The sequence below is a fragment of the Phocoena phocoena genome, chromosome 14 (assembly GCF_963924675.1).
Source record: "Phocoena phocoena chromosome 14, mPhoPho1.1, whole genome shotgun sequence".
Taxonomy (NCBI): Eukaryota; Metazoa; Chordata; class Mammalia; order Artiodactyla; family Phocoenidae; genus Phocoena; species Phocoena phocoena.
In genome coordinates, this window is record NC_089232.1 from 6951520 (window position 1) to 6971587 (window position 20068).

Consider the following 20068-nt stretch of genomic DNA (forward strand, 5'->3'; position numbering starts at 1 on the left):
TGCTCACTCCCGCTTGCAAGAGCACCGGAATCACAACTAACTGCTGGACAATCATCGACAGGAAGGCACTGGAACTCACCAAAAGAGATACCCCACATCCAAAGACAAAGGAGAAGCCACAGTGAGATGGTAGGAGGGGCGCAATCACAATCAAATCAAATCCCATGACTGTTGGGTGGGTGACTCACACACTGGAGAACAGTTACACCACAGAAGTCCACCCACTGGAGTGAAGGTTCTGAGCCTCACGTCAGGCTTCCCAATCTGGGGATCCAGCAACGGGAGGAGGAATTCCCAGAGAATCAGACTGAAGGCTAGCGGGATTTGATTACAGGACTTTGATAGGACTGTGGGAAACAGAGCCTCCACTCTTGGAGGGCACACACAAAGTAGTGTGCACATCAGGTCCCAGAGGAAGGAGCAGTGACCCCATACCATCAGGTGTTGGACCTACCTGCTAGTGTTGGAGGGATTCCTGCAAAGGCAGGGGGCAGCTGTGGCTCACCGCAGGGACAAGGACACTGGGAGCAGAAGTTCTGGGAAGTACTTCTTGGCATGAGCACCCCCAGAGTCTGCCATTAGCCCCACCAAAGAGCCTGGAGCTGCCAGTGCTGGGTCACCTCAAGCCAGACAACCAACAGGGAGGGAACCCAGCCCCACCAATCTGCAGACAAGTGGATTAAGTTTTACTGAGCTCTGCCCACCGGAACAACACCCAGCTCTACGCACCACCAGTCCCTCCCATCAGGAAGCTTGCACAAACCTCTTAGATAGCCTCATCCACCAGAGGGCAGAGAGCAGAAACAAGAAGAACTACAGTCCTGCAGGCTGTGGAACGAAAACCACATTCACATAAAAATAGACAAAATGAAAAGGCAGAGGACTATGTACCAGATGAAGGAACAAGATAAAACCCCAGAAAAACAACTAAATGAAGTGGAGATGGGCAACGTTCCAGAAAAAGAATTTAGAATAATGATAGTGAAGATGATCCAGGACCTCAGAAAAAAAATGGAGGCAAAGATCGAGAAGATGCAAGAAATGTTTAACAGGGACTTCCCTGGTGGTGCAAGGGTTAATAATCCACCTGCCAATGCAGGGGACATGGGTTCGATCTCTGGTCAGGGAAGATCCCACGTGCCGTGGAGCAACTAAGCCCGTCTGCCACAACTACTGAGCCTGCATTCTAGAGCCCACAAACCACAAGTACTGAGCCTGAATGCCACAACTGCTGAAGCCCACATGCCTAGAGCCCGTGCTCCACAACAAGAGAAGCCACCACAATGAGAAGACCGTGCACTGCAGCAAAGAATATCCCCCGCTCGACACAACTAGAGAAAGCCCGCGCAAAGCAACGAAGACCCAATGCAGCCAAAAATAAATAAATAATAAATAAATTTATTTTTAAGAAAAAGAAGTGTTTAACAAGGATGTAGAAGAATTAAAGAACTAACACCTAGAAGAATTAGAGAACAAACAAACAGAGATGAACAATACAATAACTGAAATGAAAAATACACTAAAAGTAATCAATAGCAAAATAACTGAGGCAGAAGAACGGATAAGCAATCTGGAAGAAAGAATGGTGGAAGTCACTGCCATGGGACAGAATAAAGAAAAAAAGAATGAAAAGAAACGAGGACAGCCTATGAGACCTCTGGGACAACACTAAACTCACCAACATTCTCATATAGGGGTCCCAGAAGGAGAAGAGAGAGAGAAAGGACCCGAGAAAATATTTGAAGAGATTATAGTTGAAAACTTCCCTAACATGGGAAAGGAAATAGCCACCCAAGTCCAGGAAGCACAGAGAGTCCCAGGCAGGATAAACCCAAAGAGAAACAGACGGACACACATAGTAATCAAACTGACAAGAATTAAAGACAAAGGAAAATTATTAAAAACAGCAAGGGGAAAATGACAAATAATATACAAGGGAAGTCCCATAAGGTTAACAGCAGAAACTCTACAAGCCAGAAGGGAGTGGCATGATATATTTAAAGTCATGAAAGGGAAAAACCTACAACCAAGATTACTCTACCCAGTAAGGATCTCATTCAGATTCAACAAAGAAATTAAAAGCTTAACAGACAAGCAAAAGCTAAGAGAATTCAGTACCACCAAACCAGCTCTACAGCAAATGCTAAAGGAACTTCTCTAAGTGGGAAACACAAGAGAAGTAAAGGACCTACAAAAACAAACCCAAAACAATTAAGAAAATGGTCATAGGAACATACATATCGGTAATTACAGTAAATATGAATGGATTAACTGCTCCAACCAAAAGACACGGGCTCACTGAGTGGATACAGAAACAAGAACCATATATATGCTGTCTGCAAGACACCCATTTCAGACCTAGGGATACATACAGACTGAAAGTGAGGGGATGGAAAAAGATATTCCATGCCAGTGGAAATCAAAGGAAGCTGGAGAAGCAATACTCATATCAGATAAAATAGACTTTAAAGAATGTTACAAGAGACAAGGAAGGACACTACATATGATCAATGGATCAATCGAAGAAGAAGATATAACAATATTAAATATATCTGCACCCAACATAGGAGCACCTCAGTACATAAGGCAAATGCTAACAGCTATAAAAGAGGAAATTGATGGTAACACAATAATAGTGGGGGACTTTAACACCTCACTTACACCAATGGACAGATCATGCAGACAGAAAATTAATAAGGAAACACAAGCTTTAAATCACACAATAGACCAGATGGATTTAATTGATATTTATAGGACATTCCATCTGAAAACAGCAGATTACACTTTCTTCTCAAGTTCACATGGAACATTCTCCAGGATAGATCATATCTTGGGTCACAAATCAAGCCTCAGTAAATTTAAGAAAATTGAAATCACATCAAGCATCTTTTCCATCCACAGCACTGTAAGATTAGAAATCAGTTACAGGGGAAAAACGTAAGAAACATAAATACATGGAGGCTAAACAATATGTTACTAAATAACGGAGAGACCACTGAAGAAATTAAAGAGGAAGTAAAAAAATACCTAGAGACAAATGACAATGAAAACACGACGATCCAAAACCTATGGAATGCAGCAAAAGCAGTTCTGAGAGCAAAGTTTATAGCGGTGCAATCCTACCTCAAGAAACAAGAGAAATCTCATATAAACATTCTAACCTTACACCTAAAGGAACTAGAGAAAGAAGAACAAACAAAACCCAAAGTTAGTAGAAGGAAAGAAATCATAAAGATCAGAGCAGAAATAAATAGAAACAAAAAAAACAATAGCAAAGATCAATAAAACTATAAGCTGGTTCTTTGAGAAGATAAAATTGATAAACCTTTAGCTACACTCATCAAGATAAAGAGGGAGAGGACTCAAATCAATAAAATTAGAAATGAAAAAGGAGAAGTTACAATGGACACTGCCGAAATACAAAGCATCCTAAGAGACTGCTACAAGCAACTCTATGCCAATAAAATGGACAACCTGGAAGAAACGGACAAATTCTTAGAAAGGTATAACCTTCCAAGACTGACCCAGGAAGAAACAGAAAATATGAACAGACCAGTCACAAGTAATGAAGTTGAAACAGTGATTTAAAATCTTCCAACAAACAAAAGTCCAGGACCAGATGGCTTCACAGGTGAATTCTATCAAACATTTAGAGAAGAGCTAACACCCATCCTTCTCAAACTCTTCCATAAAACTGTAGAGGAAGGAACACTCCCAAACTCATTCTATGAGACCACCATCACCCTGATACCAAACCAGACAATGATACTACAAAAAAAGCCAATTACAGACCAATATCACTGATGAATATAGATGCAAAAATCCTCAAGAAAATACTAGCAGACAGAATCCAACAACACATTAAAAGGATCATACCCCATGATCAAGTGGGATTTATCCCAGGGATGCAAGGATTCTTCAGTATATGCAAATCAATCAATGTGACACACCATATTAACAAATTGAAGACTAAAAACAATGTGGTCATCTCAATAGACGCAGAAAAAGATTTTGACAAAATTCAACACCAATTTATGATAAAAAACTCTCCAGAAAGTAAGCATAGAGGGAACCCACCTCCACATAATAAAGGCCATATATGACAAACCCACAGCAAACATCATTCTCAATGGTGGAAAACTGAAAGCACTTCCTCTCAGATCAGGAAGAAGATAAGGATGTCCACTCTCACCACTATGATTCAACATAGTTTTGGCAGTCCTAGCCACAGCAATCAGAGAAGAAAAAGAAATAAAAGGAATACAAATTGGAAAAGAAGAAGTGAAACTGTCACTGTTTGCAGATGACATGGTACTATACATTGATAATCCTAAAGATGCTACCAGAAAACTACTAGAGCTAATCAATGAATTTGGTAAAGTTGCAGGATACAAAATTAATACACAGAAATCTTTTGCATTCCTATACACTAACAACGAAAAATCAGAAAGAGAAATTAAGAAAACAATCCCATTCCCCATTGCAACAAAAGGAACAAAATACTTAGGAATAACCCTACCTAAGGAGGTAAAAGACCTGTACTCAGAAAACTATACGACACTAATGAGAGAAATCAAAGATAACACAAACAGCTGGAGAGATATACCATGTTCATGGATTGGAAGAATCAATATTGTGAAAATGACTGTACTGCCCAAAGCAATCTACAGATTCAGTGTAATCACTATCAAATTACCAATGACATTCTTTACAGAACTAGAACAAAAGATCTTAAAATTTGTATGGAGAACACAGAGGACCCCGAATAGCCAAAGCAGTCTTGAGGGAAAAAAATGGAGCTGGGGGAATCAGACTCCCTGACTTCAGACTATACTACAAAGCTACAGTAATCAGGACAGTATGGTACTGGCACAAAAACGGAAATATAGATCAATGGAACAGGATAAAAAGCCCAGAGATAAACCCACCCACCTGTGGTCAAGTAATCTATGACAAAGGAGGCAAGGATACACAATGGAGAGAAGACAGTGTCTTCAGTAAGTGGTGCTGGGAAAACTGGACAGATACATGTAAAAGAATGAAACTAGAACACTCCCTAACACCATACACGAAAATAAACTCAAAATGGATTAAAGACCTTAATGTAAGACCAAACACCGTAAAACTCTTCGAAGAAAACAAAGGAAGAACACTCTTTGACATAAATCACAGCAAGATCCTTTTCGACCCACCTCCTAGAGTAATGGAAATAAAAATAAACAAATGAGACCTAATGAAACTTAAAAGCTTTTGCACAGCAAAGGAAACTATAAACAAGATGAAAAGACAACCCTCAGAATGGGAGATAATGTTTGCCAATGAATCAACAAAGGGTTAATCTCCAAAATATGTAAACAACTTATGCAGCTCAATATTACAAAAACAACCCAATGAATAAATGGGCCTACGACCTAAAGAGACATTTCTCCAAAGGAGACACACAGATGGCCAAGAGGCACATGAAAAGATGCTCAACATCACTAATTAATAGAGAAGTGCCAATCAAAACTACAGTGAAGTATCACCTCACACTGGCTAGAATGGGCATCTTCAGAAAATCTAGAAACAACAAATGCTAGAGTGGGTGTGGAGAAGAGGGAATCCTCTTGCACTGCTGGTGGGAATGTAAATTGATACAGCCACTATGGAGAACAGTATGGAGTTTCCTTAAAAAACAAAAACTAAAATTACCATATGACCCAGCAATCCCACTACTGGGCATATACCCAGAGAAAACCATAATTCAAAAAGACACATCCACCCCAATGTTCATTGCAGCACTGTTTACAATAGCCAGGTCATAGAAGCAACCCAAATGCCCATCGACAGATGAATGGTTAAAGAAGTGGTACGTATATACAATGGAGTATTACTCAACCATAAAAAGGAACGAAATTGGGTCATTTGTAGAGGCACGGATGGACCTAGGGACTGTCATATAGAGTGAAATAAGAAAGAGAGAAACAAATATCGTATATTAACACATATATGTGGAATCTAGAAAAATGGTACAGATGTGAACTGGTTTGCAAGGCAGAAATAGACACACAGATGTAGAGAACAAACGTATGGACACCAAGGGGGGAAAGTGGCGGTGAGGTGTGGTGAGAAGAATTGGGAAATTGGGATTGACATATATACACTTATATGTATAAGATAGATAACTAATAAGAACCTGCTGTTTAAAACAATAAATAAATAAAATAAACTTTAAAAAATAAAGAAAAGAAACCATTAATGTCCTCTGGTTAAAAATAATGAAGGTGTGGTTAGGGTGGTAGTTCAGGTAACCAGAAAGCAAGGTAGAGACATTGCAGAGATACTAATTCAAAAACGTACTGAGCACCACCTGTCTTCCTGGACACAAATTCAGCAGGGCTGCTTAGCATCCTCTTCAAAAGAGACAACAGGGGGCTTCCCTGGTGGCGCAGTGGCTGAGAGTCCGCCTGCCGATGCAGGGGACGCGGGTTCGTGCCCCGGTCGGGGAAGATCCCACGTGCCGCGGAGCGGCTGGGCCCGTGAGCCATGGCCGCCGAGCCTGCGTGTCTGGAGCCTGTGCTCCGCAACGGGAGAGGCCACAACAGTGAGAGGCCCGCGTACCACAAAAAAAAAAAAAAAAAAAGAGACAACAGGGTCAGATACAGGACAGAACAGGCAGGTAGGTACTTGGGGAGCAGAGGAGCGAGGGTCATAAAGGGACACTGGATCTTCCTTTGCTTTCCACTGGAGAAACCTTGGTAACATCAGGATGGAGAAGGGACACCTCGAGTGTCTAGGAGTTTGACCACCTAATGGCACATGTGTCACAGTAGGTGAGAGGTGATATAGGGTCAGTGAATCTTTCCCCGGTGGGTTTGAACACGCTCACTGTCCTTGCTCTCCGTGTGGGTCCACGCTCTCTCTGGTGCTGGGGGGAGAGAGTTACCCAAGAAAATAAGGCACAAGAGCGGCCTCAAGAAACTCTCCCTTCAGACACCTGACAGATTCCCTTTTCAACCTCCCGCCCCACAACCAAGGGAAGTGAGAAATTGTCTTCACCTAAAGAAAGAATTGCCTTTTTTTTTTTTTGCGATACACCGGCCTCTCACTGTTGCGGCCTCTCCCATTGCTGAGCACAGGCTCCGGACGCGCAGGCTCAGCGGCCATGGCCCACAGGCCCAGCCGCTCCGCGGCATGTGGGATCTTCCCAGACCGGGGCACGAACCCGTGTCCCCTGCATCGGCAGGCGGACTCTCAACCACTGCGCCACCAGGGAAGCCCAAGAAAGAATTTCTTACTTTTCTCAAAGTGGATCAACTCCTGCCTCTGTACTTGCTTAGATTTGGAAGTGGAAGGAGTCAAGAAATAGGGTTCAGACCTGATTTGTAAATTCCAAGTCACTTTCCTGGTAATCAGAAATGGATTCGATTTAATTCCACACTCATTTAGTGAATGCAAATATCTTCCAGGAGAAGGAACTGGAGAAAAATACTGAATGTTAATGCAACAAACCTCTCCCTACCTTGCTCTCTCTCACAGTTTAGTGAGAGTGTATGTCAAAAAGTATATGAAATATTACATGCTGAGCCTAAGTTGTGTTCTGTTATAAAAATCACAGCACTCTCTCTTTATTTCATATGTGTAATTGGTTTTTTCACTGCTCCATGAATGACATTTTTATGAAGACCAAAATGATGTGTGGGACCTATTGGAAACTTACACTGATAGGAGTTTCTAATAAAATAAATAGCCCCGCTAATAATGATCCCTAATGTTAAAAGTACTTTGTTCATTACTTCAGAAACTTCCTGTAAATTTTGTGGGAAGCAGCTCCCTTTGTATGGCATTTTACATAGACCTTTTACTACTGGGTTGTCCCTTTACTTAGGAGCTTAAATGAAATGAAAATAGGACAGGCTTGTAGATCTTTTTAAGGTATAAAGGGTTGATGGCAATAGCCATTGAACCAAGAATTGGTAAGACTAGGGAAAGAAATGATAAAAGTGGGTTTTAAATCCTTTTTTTAAAAAATCCCTTCCATATCTGTTCATCTCTTGTTCATTCCTTATCCTGTCTATGCTTATTAAGGCAGACTTGTGAAACTGCTTTGTATGCTACTGAGTTTAAATACTCTGTATTACAATGTTTGTTTTTCCCTCCCTTTAGGAGATGACCTGGCTTCCACCACTTTCAGCTATTCCAGCACCTGGAAAAGTGGAACCGAGCAAATTTCCATTTCCAAATAAGGTGAGATCCTGCGTTGCCCAGGTTGAATAGGCTTTTTACTCACACAGAGATTTTTAGTGGACAGTGGGTTTCCCTTGATTGTCTTTTCCTCTGTAAATATTCCTGCTATAGGCACATGGATCTGATTTTCAACAGTTTGCAAACATAGGTCTGTTCATTCCAAGGGAAGAAATCAAACTTGCAGTCCTACCTACCTCCACTTCCATACTTCCTGCAAAATATGACGAATATTACAATTATCATGTTATCTAAAAACACTTGTGAAGTTGAAATGCATCTTACGATCATTTTATACATCCAGTGTGATTGTATGTCTTGTTTTTTCCTGAAAAGCTGTTATTAAATTAATGATGTATTTTAAAATCAGTGTCTTAGAATTGAGGACATGAAGTATATAATTTCTCGGTTATCTTTTATAAAGCTGAAAATATTTTCTAGGACTTAAAAAAAATGATTTCCATATTTTCTAAGAACCAGCATACACAGAATATCAGCTACAAAATATATTTAAATTATACATGAGTCTAATAAGTTTTGATTTTTATTAACCATCCAACACGTAATTACATATTCATTATAAAGGTGAAATTATGCACATAGAAGAAGCAAAATATGAAAGTTTCTCATGCCCTTGTCCAGATTTTCCTTCCCTACCCACAGGTTACTATCAGGAGTTTGGTGTGTACCATTTCAGTCATTTTCCCCGTGTGCAGTTTCTTAAAAATCCTAAATGGTACTAAAAGTACTTTTTCTAAGAGTAGACTTTTTCCCAGATACACACAGTACATAAATATCATTGCTAAATATTAACATCACGATGTTCTAAAGTAAATTATTGAAATAATAATTCATTATTATCCCAATGGTAAATTCCATTCTAAGAGTCGGTTTTTGTTTGCCTTAACAAGGCGTATTTAGAGATCTTCCCAAGTGAATATGTAGAGATTTCCTTACTTTTTCTTAACAGCAGCAAAATATCTCATAGTGTGAATTTGCTGCGATTTATTTGTTCAAGCTCCTTGAATGGCCATTGAGACTGTTAATGGTTCACTGTTAACACAAGCACTGTTACAGCACACGGTTTTTGTAAGTGCCTCTGTGTGTGCCTCTCTTTCAGTGTCTCTTGTCCAGACACCTAGAACAGGAGCCAGGGTGCTGGAGGCATCAGAAGCCTTATTTACCCTTGACTATGTTTCAAGAGTATTTTTTTATGAATCTTTGCCAGTGTTTAATATTATCTGGTTTTTTATCATCGTGTCTGTAGTATGGATGAAAAACTGTTATCTCGTTAATTTGCACTTCTCCAGTAATTTCTGAGTTTGAGCATTGACTGTTTTTCCTTTGCAAATTGCCCATTCATGTCCATTGCCACTTTAAAAAAATGATTCGGGGCTTCCCTGGTGGCGCAGTGGTTGAGAGTCCGCCTGCCGATGCAGGGGACACGGGTTCGTGCCCCGGTCTGGGAAGATCCCACATGCCGCAGAGCGGCTGGGCCTGTGAGCCATGGCCGCTGAGCCTGCGCATCCGGAGCCTGTGCTCCGCAACGGGAGAGGCCACAGCAGTGAGAGGCCTGTGTACCGCAAAAAAAAAAAAAAAAATTCATAGGAACTCCTTATATCTTACTCATTTGCCTGTTCTATATGATGCAACTATTTTCTTGCAACCTTACTTATGGACCTTTTATACTAGCAAAGTGTTTAATTTTCATGTCAGAGAAAAAAGATCTTTCCTGGCCCAACATTCTAACAACGTTCTCTATTTTATTGTAATTCTTTTATAATTTTTGTTTTTAGGTTTAAAAATTTTGTTTGCTTGCATTGGTGTGTCATAGGATTCTAGCCTTATTCTTTTCATTGGTTGAGTAGATTATGACAACACTATCAACAAATTAGCCCATCTTCCCCCCACTGGTTTGAAATACCACCTACGTCAACAACTGAAAGTCTCATAAATACACAGTTTTGTTTCAGGACTGTCTATTCTGTTCTTTTGATATATTCATCTCATTCTTTCCCAATAACTCATTGTTTAAGTCAGAGGTCAAATAACTTTTTATTTAAAGGATCAGATAGTAAATGGTTTAGGCTTTGCAGGCAATATCTGAATGAATGAATGTGACTATGTTCAAATAAAACTTTATTTACAGAAACACAATTAGTAAAGAAGTCTTACAACTCAATAATAGAAAGAGAACTCGTTTTAAGAATAGGCAAAGGATTTAAATAGACATTTCTCCAAAGGTGATCTACAGATAACTAATAAACATATGAAAAGACACTATTGCTCTCATTTAGGAAATGCAGATCAGAACTACCATGAGATACTCCTTCACACCTACTTAAAGGGCTAAAATCAAAGACAGACAATACCCAGTGTTCACACGAGTGTGGAGAAATTGGAACCCTGATGTCAGTTGCTGGTGGGATCTTAAAATGGTGCAGCCTCTTTGAAAAAGTTTCAACATTTCCTCAAAGGTTAAACATTGCATTATTGTATGACCCAGCAATTCCACTCCTAGGTATATCCCCAAGAGAATTGAAAACACACGTCTGCAAAAAATCTTTTACACGCATGTTCACAGCAGCATTGTTCATAACAGCCAAAAAGTGGAAGCAATACAAATGTGCATCAACTGATGAATAGATAAACAAAAGTGATATATCTTTATAATGAAATATTATGCCACATAAAAAGGAATGAAGCATTGATACACGATTCAACATGGATGAACCTTGAAAATATGCTGAGCAAAGGTGAAAGACCAGGGCTTCCCTGGTGGCGCAGTGGTTGGGAGTCCGCCTGCCAATGCGGGGGACACGGGTTCGTGTCCCGGTCCGGGAAGATCCCGCATGCCGCGGAGCGGCTGGGCCCGTGAGCCATGGCCGCTGAGCCTGCGCGTCCCGAGCCTGTACTCCGCAATGGGAGAGGCCGCGGCAGTGAGAGGCCCGCATACCGAAAAAAAAAAAAAAAAAAGGTGAAAGACCAGTCACAAATGACAACATGTCCAGAAGAGGCAAATACAGAGAGACAGAAAATAGATTAGTGGTCGCTTACAGCTTAGGGGTAGGGAGAGAGGGTTGAGTGCCAGCTAAAGGATAAAAGCTTTCTTTTTGAAGTGTTGAAAATGTCCCAAAGTCCCTTAATAAGAATGATTCCAATGTGTTATTGTTAAATATAATAATTTCTTTATTTTTCTGTGTCCAGCTGAGGGTACTTCCTTCTATTTTTCTAGCTTTCTGAATATTTTAAAGGTTTGAGTTTTCTTTCCATTTAAAAAAATTAAGGTATAATTTACAAACAGGCACTTCCCTGGTGGCACAGTGGTTAAGAATCCACGTGCCAATGCAGGGGACATGGGTTCAAGCCCTGGTCCAGGAAGATCCCACATGTCTCGGAGCAACTAAGCCCGTGAGCCACAACTACTGAGCCTGTGCTCTGGAGCCCACGAGCCACAACTGCCAAAGCCCGCATGCCTAGAGCCCGTGCTGAACAATAAGAGAAGCCGCCGGAACGAGAAGCCTGCACACTGCAATGAAGAGTAGCCCCCGCTCGCCACAACTAGAGAAAGCCTGCACGCAGCAATCAAGACCCATTGCAGCAAAAAAAAAAAAAAAAAAAAAAAAATAGGTGACTTTACAGAGTGTGGGAACATTACATGATTTTAATAATGCTTTTCTTTCAAAAAGTTCACAATAAGTGCTGGTAATGTATCTTGTATCGGACTTCCCTGGCAGTCCAGTGGCTGAGACTCCGTGCTCCCAATGCAGGGGGCCCAGGTTTGATCCCTGGTCGGGGAACTAGATCCCACATGCTGCAACTAAGAGTTCACAGGCCGCAACTAAAAGATCCCACAACGAAGACCTGGCACAGACAAATAAATAAATAAATATTTTTTTTAAATTTTATCTTGTATCCATGAAATAAGACTTCATTAGTGTCATTCCTACTCTGAGGAATCACCATAAACCTAGTGACTCACGACAACATAAATTTACTATCTTACAACTCTGGAAGACAGAAGTCTGAAATCAGTTTCACGGAGCTAAAATTGAGGTGTGGTCAGGGCTACGTTTCTTCTGAATGTTTTAGGGAAGAATTTGTTCTCTTGTCTTTCTTGGCTTCTAGAGGCTGCCCTGCTTACTTAGCCTGTGGCCCTCATCATGCTGACCTCTGACCTCCTTGTCACATCTTCTCTGACTCTCCTGCCTCCTCCTTTTCCTTATAAGGAACTTTGTGATGATACTGGGCCCACCTGGATAATCCAGGATAATCTCCCATCTCAAAATAGTTAACTGAATCACGTCTGCAAAGTCCCTTTTGCCATGAGAGGTAACATATTCACAGGGCCTGGGAATTAAGATACAGACAACTTTGGAGGAGCCCTGACTGTGCCTACTTCAAAGACATCACTAGTTCTCACCCATAGTGCACCTCTTTTAACCTGTGTCTCAACTATTTAGTATTCTGACAGCTGGAGGCTTGCAATTCATTAATTAGACTACTAATGTTTGAGATGATCACAGTTGCTAGTATGTAGGAGTTAGAATTGTTTATGGAATTTGCAGGGCAGAGTCTCCAAAATGACTAATAAATAATGAAATTAAGCCCTTATTGAGATTAAAGGGGCATTTTGACCTCACAAGTAAAGTCGATTTAAATGTGCTTTCTGAGTTACCAGTACCATTAAATTAATTAGCTACATACTTCCAAGAATTTCCCCAATTTGTCTGGGTATTGAAGGACATAATATATAATAAAGTCAATTGATACTGAACTTGGATGTTTTTTTCTATTCTCTGGAGGCTTAATTTGGAGTCACAATTCCCTAGACAAACACTATCAGACGTGCCTGCCTCATTCTTCAAATCTCAGAAGTTATTGACTTTGGTAAAGAAAAGAATGCATGCCATTATGAGGTATTTCAACCAAGAAAAAGAAATGAATTTGCTTTGTCCTTTTCCCTCGATTTCTGTAGCAGTCTCCTAAGTTCTGAAATGCAAATAGAGAGCTAAAATTGTAGAACTTTTTCTATACTCAGAAGGCATCTGTGCAGATCTAATGGCATTTCACAAGCATTTCATGTGGCAATGAATGCCAGATCTGATGGGATCAGACCTGGTTTGAAACTATTCTTGCTGATCAGTTTCTAAAGCATTAGGCAGAAGAGTTCTAGCATGATTACAGAAATGAGAATCCTATTGCCGTCCTCTTTCTACAGTACAAGGAGAATGAAAGCCAGCAAGTGTGAAGGAAAGTGCTTTGAAGTTGGGAAGTTTATGATATATCTCCCTCTTTGGGTTCCTAGCATGCTTCAGAAACGACCACAAAATGCTTGGGCTAAAACTTTATGTTTACTTCATTACCTCAAAGTAAACATTTAAATTTACTGTCATTTACATTATTTCAATTGTTTTGAGCTTTAGAGAAAAGAAAGTGATTGGTGAGGAAGAAGGAAGACCAAACCACATCAAGTGGTGCTTTTTCCTAGAGTAATTAGCTTTATGTGGAGGTCTGAAAATCAAAGAAGATATATTTCCATTTCTTGCCTTTTGTAATTCTAATGATGTACTGACAGCCAAGCAAGAGGAGATAAGGGTACAGCAGTCCTCAGATGGTTCCAAAAAGCCATTTTTAAGGAGTGTTCTCACAGGATAAAGACTGCCCTCCATCAGCAACATGGCTTAAGAACAACTATATTTTATCAGTTTAAGCTGCATATTTTTTTCACATTTTAAGATCCCCAGCTTTTACAGCTGATGGCATTTTACTATTAATTGGCAGCCATTTTCTTCCATAGTAATACATGAAGTAATGCAGCCTTACACAGTTTTGTTATGTGTGATGAAATGCGGTATTTATTATCGTGCTTCCTTGAATGGCTTTCTCGGCTGCCAGTGAACTTGGTTATTTCTGCCTTCAGTACAGTGATTTGTAAAACTTTACTTCCCAGCTAAATACCACCTTTGAAGAAGTTTTGGGATTCCTGTGTACCCAACTCGGTGTTGGGAATGCAGGATTTAAAAAAAGAGAACAAGTTTCCAACTGCAGCTATTCTTCTAAATAACTAAGAAGTGGTTCTCCTCTTTGTGCACATGACTGTCAGAATGACACACACTTGCTGAGTGAATGTGGGAAATTAAAAGCAGTAGAGTAGGGCTCCCCTGGTGGTGCAGTGGTTAAGAGTCTGCCTACCGACACAGGGGACGCAGGTTCGTGCCCCGGTCCGGGAAGATCCCACATGCCGTGGAGCGGCTGGGCCTGTGAGCCATGGCCGCTGAGCCTGCGCGTCCGGAGCCTGTGCTCTGCAGCAGGAGAGGCCACAGTGAGAGGCCCGCGTACCGCAAAAAAAAAAAAAAAAAAAAACACTAAAAGCAGTAGAGTAATCTCAGAAATGCCCTGTTAGGAATTACAGGCAACTTTTTCTTATACTTTCCTATTTTTCTGAATTATTTTTTAATAAATAAATGTTACTTTTTGTGGTTTACTTAATAGGATGGAGCCATCCTTGGGTCAAGACAATTAATAATAGTAGCGTTCTTTTTGTATACTTTAATATGTACAGTTTATGTTATATCATGTATACCTTGATAAAGCTTTTTTTTAAGGAGTCATAGTTGAAAAGACAATTCCTGTAATGGAAATTTGACACAGCGTAGTGTAAACATAAAGAAAACAAATAAGTCCTTCTGAGATTCAGGAATATTTCCAAGAACAGGTAACCCTTGAGCTTTTTTGTTCTGAGCCTGGAAGGAAGAATGAATTTCGCCAGGCAGAAAACAGAAAATGGCAGGACATGCATCCCAAAGATGAGGACAGGCTCTCGAGGCTTGAAGCACTCCCACACAGCAGTGGTGAAATGCCTCTCAGCCCCGGGTTCTCATAACTTGCATACATGTCACCTCCTCTGCTGACTCACTGGGCTCCCAGGCCCGGAAGGCAGGGGCTTTGTACCCTCACTTCTGTAACCCTTGAGGACCCAACAGAGAACCTAGCAGGCCTCCTTGAATGCTCCCAGAGGAGGCTGAAATGACATTGCCCAGATGTGTTGAGCCACGCCCCAGGCATCTACTCAGGGACGATGTTCACAAAGGGAGAGAAGGCCTTTGAGACAGAAGCTATAGGTGTAAGGGTGTCTATCTGGATGGGGCAGCAGGAGACACAGAAGCAGAAAGGGCTTCAGTGCCTGGGGCTTGTTGCCCTCTGCTCTGAACCCAGCCTGGCTCTGTGAAGGATGGAGGATCTGCACACCCTGTGGGGCCCCCAGGTTTTGCAGCCAGCTGGGCAGGGCAGTAGTCCTTCATGGACCCTGTCTCAATTCATTCATTCTTTTATAACTCTCCTGTATATTTCATATTAAATGGGACTTTTGCAAGGAAAGAGGATGTGAATTCCCGAGACAAAATTTAGCATTTCACTTTAATGGAAATAAAATCAGGTTCAATCACTGTTTACCTGATCAATAACTGAACTCAAATACCACATAGTACTGACTTTCTGCCATTTCAGATAAGTGGAAATCTGTAATAATCTTTCCACCCACCAATGTGAGATTGACAGCAGTTGTTCAGCGGAGTGTCCCTGATGGGATGGTTGCCAGCCTCGTCTGCAGAAAGGTGGTGAGAGTGAAGGTACATTCAAAGGGAAGTGGGTTAGATTAAAAGTCAATAATATAGGACACTTCGCTGGTGGTGCAGAGGTTAAGAATCCGCCTGCCAGTGCAGGGGACACGGGATCAGTCCCTGGTTTGGGAAGATCCCACATGCCGCGGAGCAGCTAAGCCCGTGCACCACAACTACTGAGCCTGCGCTCTAGAGCCCGCGAGCCACAACTGCTGAAGCCCACGTGCCACAACTACTGAGCCCATGTGCCACACGTACTGAAGCCCACGTGCCACAACTACTGAAGCCCTCATGTCTAGAGCCCATGCTCCGCAGCAAGAGAAGCCACTGCAATGAGAAACCCATGCACCACAACAAAGAGTAGCCCCTGCTCGCCTCAACTAGAGAAAGCCTGTGTGCAGCAACGAAGACCCAATGCAGCCAAAAATAGATTAATTAATTTCTAAAAAAAGGATTGAAAAGAAGGACTCAAACAAGTACATGTGCATGTGTGTGTGCTTACCAGGTACTGAGGAGGGGGGAAATAGGGAAACACTGCCGAAAGGGTAAGGAATTTTACTCTGGAATGATAGAAATATTTTGCAACTAGATGGGGGTGGTGGTTTAGTACATTGTGACTGTATGAAATGCCACTGAATTGTTCAGTTCAGAGTGGTTAATTTTATGTTATGTGAATTTCACCTCGATAAATAAAACAAAAAGTCTGTAATACAACATGGAAGTGATCGTGAGCTCTGTTACCAGAGCAGCTTAACAAACACGTAAATGTTTCTCATTACGGTAGCTGGTAGAGATTATGATCCATGATTAGGTTCTGAATGACCAGTAATATATCTCATATTCAACTTACATTTTGAAAGTCAAAATAAGAAAATTAATTGATATTTCTTGTTTTTCTTTCTTTTTTTTTTTTAGGACTCTCAGCTCACTTCCTCGGGACACAGTAATCCAAGTAAGAAAAGTTTCTCTCTATAGCTTCATATGTGGGCGTTGGAGGGGGTGGAACAGGTGAGGAGGTTTAAAAGAATTTCACTAAAAGACAAAATCAAGTGGGGAAAGGAGGGCCATTTGTCCAAGTGCTACCCCAAATGGATAAGATGCATGGTGACCGTGAATGCTCCTCTGTCTTTTTATTCAAGGGAGGGAGGGCCAAAACATAAAATGGTGAATTTCAAACCAACCCTAGGAGGAAGGAGCACCATCCTTTCTTATAGTTGGCCTCTGGTATGTGTGAGGGGAAAAATTTTTAAAGGCAGCTAATGAGTTACCTAAATTGAGAGAAAATAGGTAGGTAAAGAGATCAGAAGACCTCATGATAAATGTCCTTAGAATCCATGAAGAAACCATGCCCTCTTCCAGGGAGAAACAGACTAAAGGGTCCAGGAAGGAATTTCATTACTGAACCCAGTGTCTAATAAAACATGTGGGCTTCATCATCAAAGAGAGAATATCATTCCATGAAGTATTGTTTTAATTCTCTTCTTTGGCACTGTTAATTGGTATTAATGTTTTCTTGAGCATTAAATATGCATAAGCTACCCCATTCATGTCGTGAAAGCACACCCACGAAGACTGGGCTCTGTTAGTCTCCTGATCGGCCAGTCAGCTGAGAGCATCCCTTGCAAATTTCAAAGCTATGTTTAAAGATGAAAATCACTCTGAGCCAGTAGATGTGTCTTAGGAACTGAGGCTCACCTACTGAGCATCTGTGAGGGCCGGAGGATTATGAAGAAAAGACATCCAGACAAATGTATTGGGAAGCCCCAGACTTTTAATGCACAGCTAGAGAAAGGCCAGGGTAGGAGGATGATGGCATAATGATCCACAGGCAGTATCCCTTAGTTATCCCACCCTGTGCTGGAATTTGCTGTGAGTACTAGCACCAGGGAAGAGGTGAAATGCCAAGGGACGTGAAATCTGTAGAAATTAATAAATGTAATAGTAAGGAAAGGAATCAGGAGATGCAGGGTTAGGTCCGTGAGGTGTGTAGGCATCAGGATCGTATGCCAAAGGCTAGAGCGTACGGAAGAAGTGCCATTGCTTCCCTCACCATTTCTTTCCATTTGAATTTAAACAGTTCAGGGTAAAGGGAGGAGAAAATAGATAGAATAGAATAAATGTACCTTCTCTCAGCTTGGAGTCTTTGACATAAAGAAGAACAAAGGAAACAGCTGTTCAGTCCCGTCTGTGTTCAGTCTCTTCTTTACGTATGCTATTTTATTTAATCCTAACCATAGCTGTGTGAAGTAGGCATGACATCTCCATTCTGCACGTGATGAAAATGAGATTCTGCAGTTAATAACTAACCCATTACCTTGACCCCCAGAATGTTGCTTCTGTCCCTTCAGTGTGAGATTGAATTCTTGTCCAAGATTTCTGTTTTCATCTGGCATATTTTTACAGCATGCCATAACTTTCACTCGCGGATGCTACGATTGAGATTATGTAAAAGCAGACCTATCTTCTGGGGAATTGTGAGGGGCACTTGCATGGTGTGGTATAAATCCCTCTGGCATTTCATCATCTGAGGACATTTGTAATTGGTTTTCTCTTTTCTAGGGGTAAGGGGATTTTTCTTTTCAAATAAATCCCCGCCCCTCAAAACCAAGCACATCTATAAAAAGGTAATATCACTATTTAAAAATCATAGTGATGTGGTATATATATATATATATATATATATATATATATATATATATATATATATATACATACAATGGAATACTACTCAGCCATAAAAAAGAATGAAATAATGCCATTTGCAGCAACATGGATGGACCTAGAGATTATCATACAAAGTGAAATAAGTCAGACAAATATCATATGATATCACTTATGTCTGGAATCTAAAATATGACACAAATGAACTTACTTACAAAACAGAAACAGACTCACAGACGTAGAAAACAAACTTACGGTTACCAAAGGGGAAGGGGGGATAAATTAGGAGTTTGGGATTAGCAGGTACAAACTACTCTATATAAAATAGTTAAACCACTAGGTCCTGCTGTATTGCACAGGGAACTATATTCAATATCTTGTAATAAACCATAATGGAAAATAAAAAAAAAAAAGATAAAAATTGCAGTGTCCTCTGTAGATTATAGCACATTGGAAATTTTAGGAGAGCTGGTCCCACCAGCATTTCCTGTGCTGTTTCTTGTATTTGGTTTGGAATCATTACAGCTTTGGGAGTCATGACTCCAGTAAATATGTAGAAAATAGGAAAAAACTGTACTTCAGAGAGACAAAATGTGTATTGATGGACTGACCTTCCCCACTTTTTAGGTCAGTCATTTTTATCTTTTTGAAATTAGAAAAACTAAATTGTGTAGGTACTAAGAGAAGAGAGTGTATAAATTAAACAGAAAATTATTTTTTAATCCAAATCTTTTTAAAGAGAGTTACTTTAGCCAGTTTGCTGATTACCGATTAATTTAATTTAATATAAAATAGAAGCTAATTAAGTATTGAGAAACTTAAATATTAAAACAGGTGATGTATGTCTACAGTTTTTTAAAAGCGTAAGACTGTCCTGTTCAGGTGGCAGCCTTGAACATAAGCGCTTCTTTCCCTGCCTTCAGAGTCTCCATTGAACTAACCATAAAGCAAGAGTGATACAAATAAATCCGTAACAGCACTGAGAACCAGAAATTCAGCTGAGTGTCTGGAAAATGGAGACTGGACAGGACCCTACTGTTAGATAGATAATCCTGGGCAGGGAAGGTCATGACCCAGAAAAAGAAAAAAGGAAAATAATGAACCAAACAGGAACAAGCTGTGGTGGTAGAGGGAATGTCCTTGGGAGCTCCAGGAGAGACTTGATTTCCTCTCAACCCCAACAGAGAAGAGGCGTGGACTGTGATAGTGATAGGAACATGGCCATTCTTCCACCCATTACTCCTCTACCACTATCCTAGCGGGTTTTCGTACAGAGCTTTCAGTCTGGCTTTCCTCCCTCAAAAAAACAAAATACAAAAAAAACCATAGTAATATTTGCTAAGAAAATGAACAGCTAACTAGAACTTCTAGTTGGGAGCTAGTACCTAAGAGAGAAGCAGAATAGATTCTGAGATAATACCAGACCTTAAACATAGATATCTCTGATGGGTGGAGGAAGAGCTAACTTTTCTCAAGAAGGAAGTAAACCGAAATGCTATACACCCAGAATAAAGTATTTCCTGTTTTTGTTGGGGAGTGAGAGAGCAGTCAGGGCTCCCAGC

At 40.7% G+C, this 20068-nt stretch overlaps 1 protein-coding gene across 1 annotated transcript in view; it reads left to right on the forward strand.

Annotated features, from left to right (window-relative positions):
- The window catches only part of AFF3 (ALF transcription elongation factor 3), a 556703-nt gene that overhangs the window by 355021 nt on the left and 181614 nt on the right, over positions 1-20068 (forward strand). The window contains exons 10-11 of the mRNA XM_065891597.1: positions 8146-8226; positions 16761-16797. Coding sequence (XP_065747669.1) covers positions 8146-8226; positions 16761-16797 — 118 coding nt within the window. The remainder of the gene's footprint in view (positions 1-8145; positions 8227-16760; positions 16798-20068) is intronic.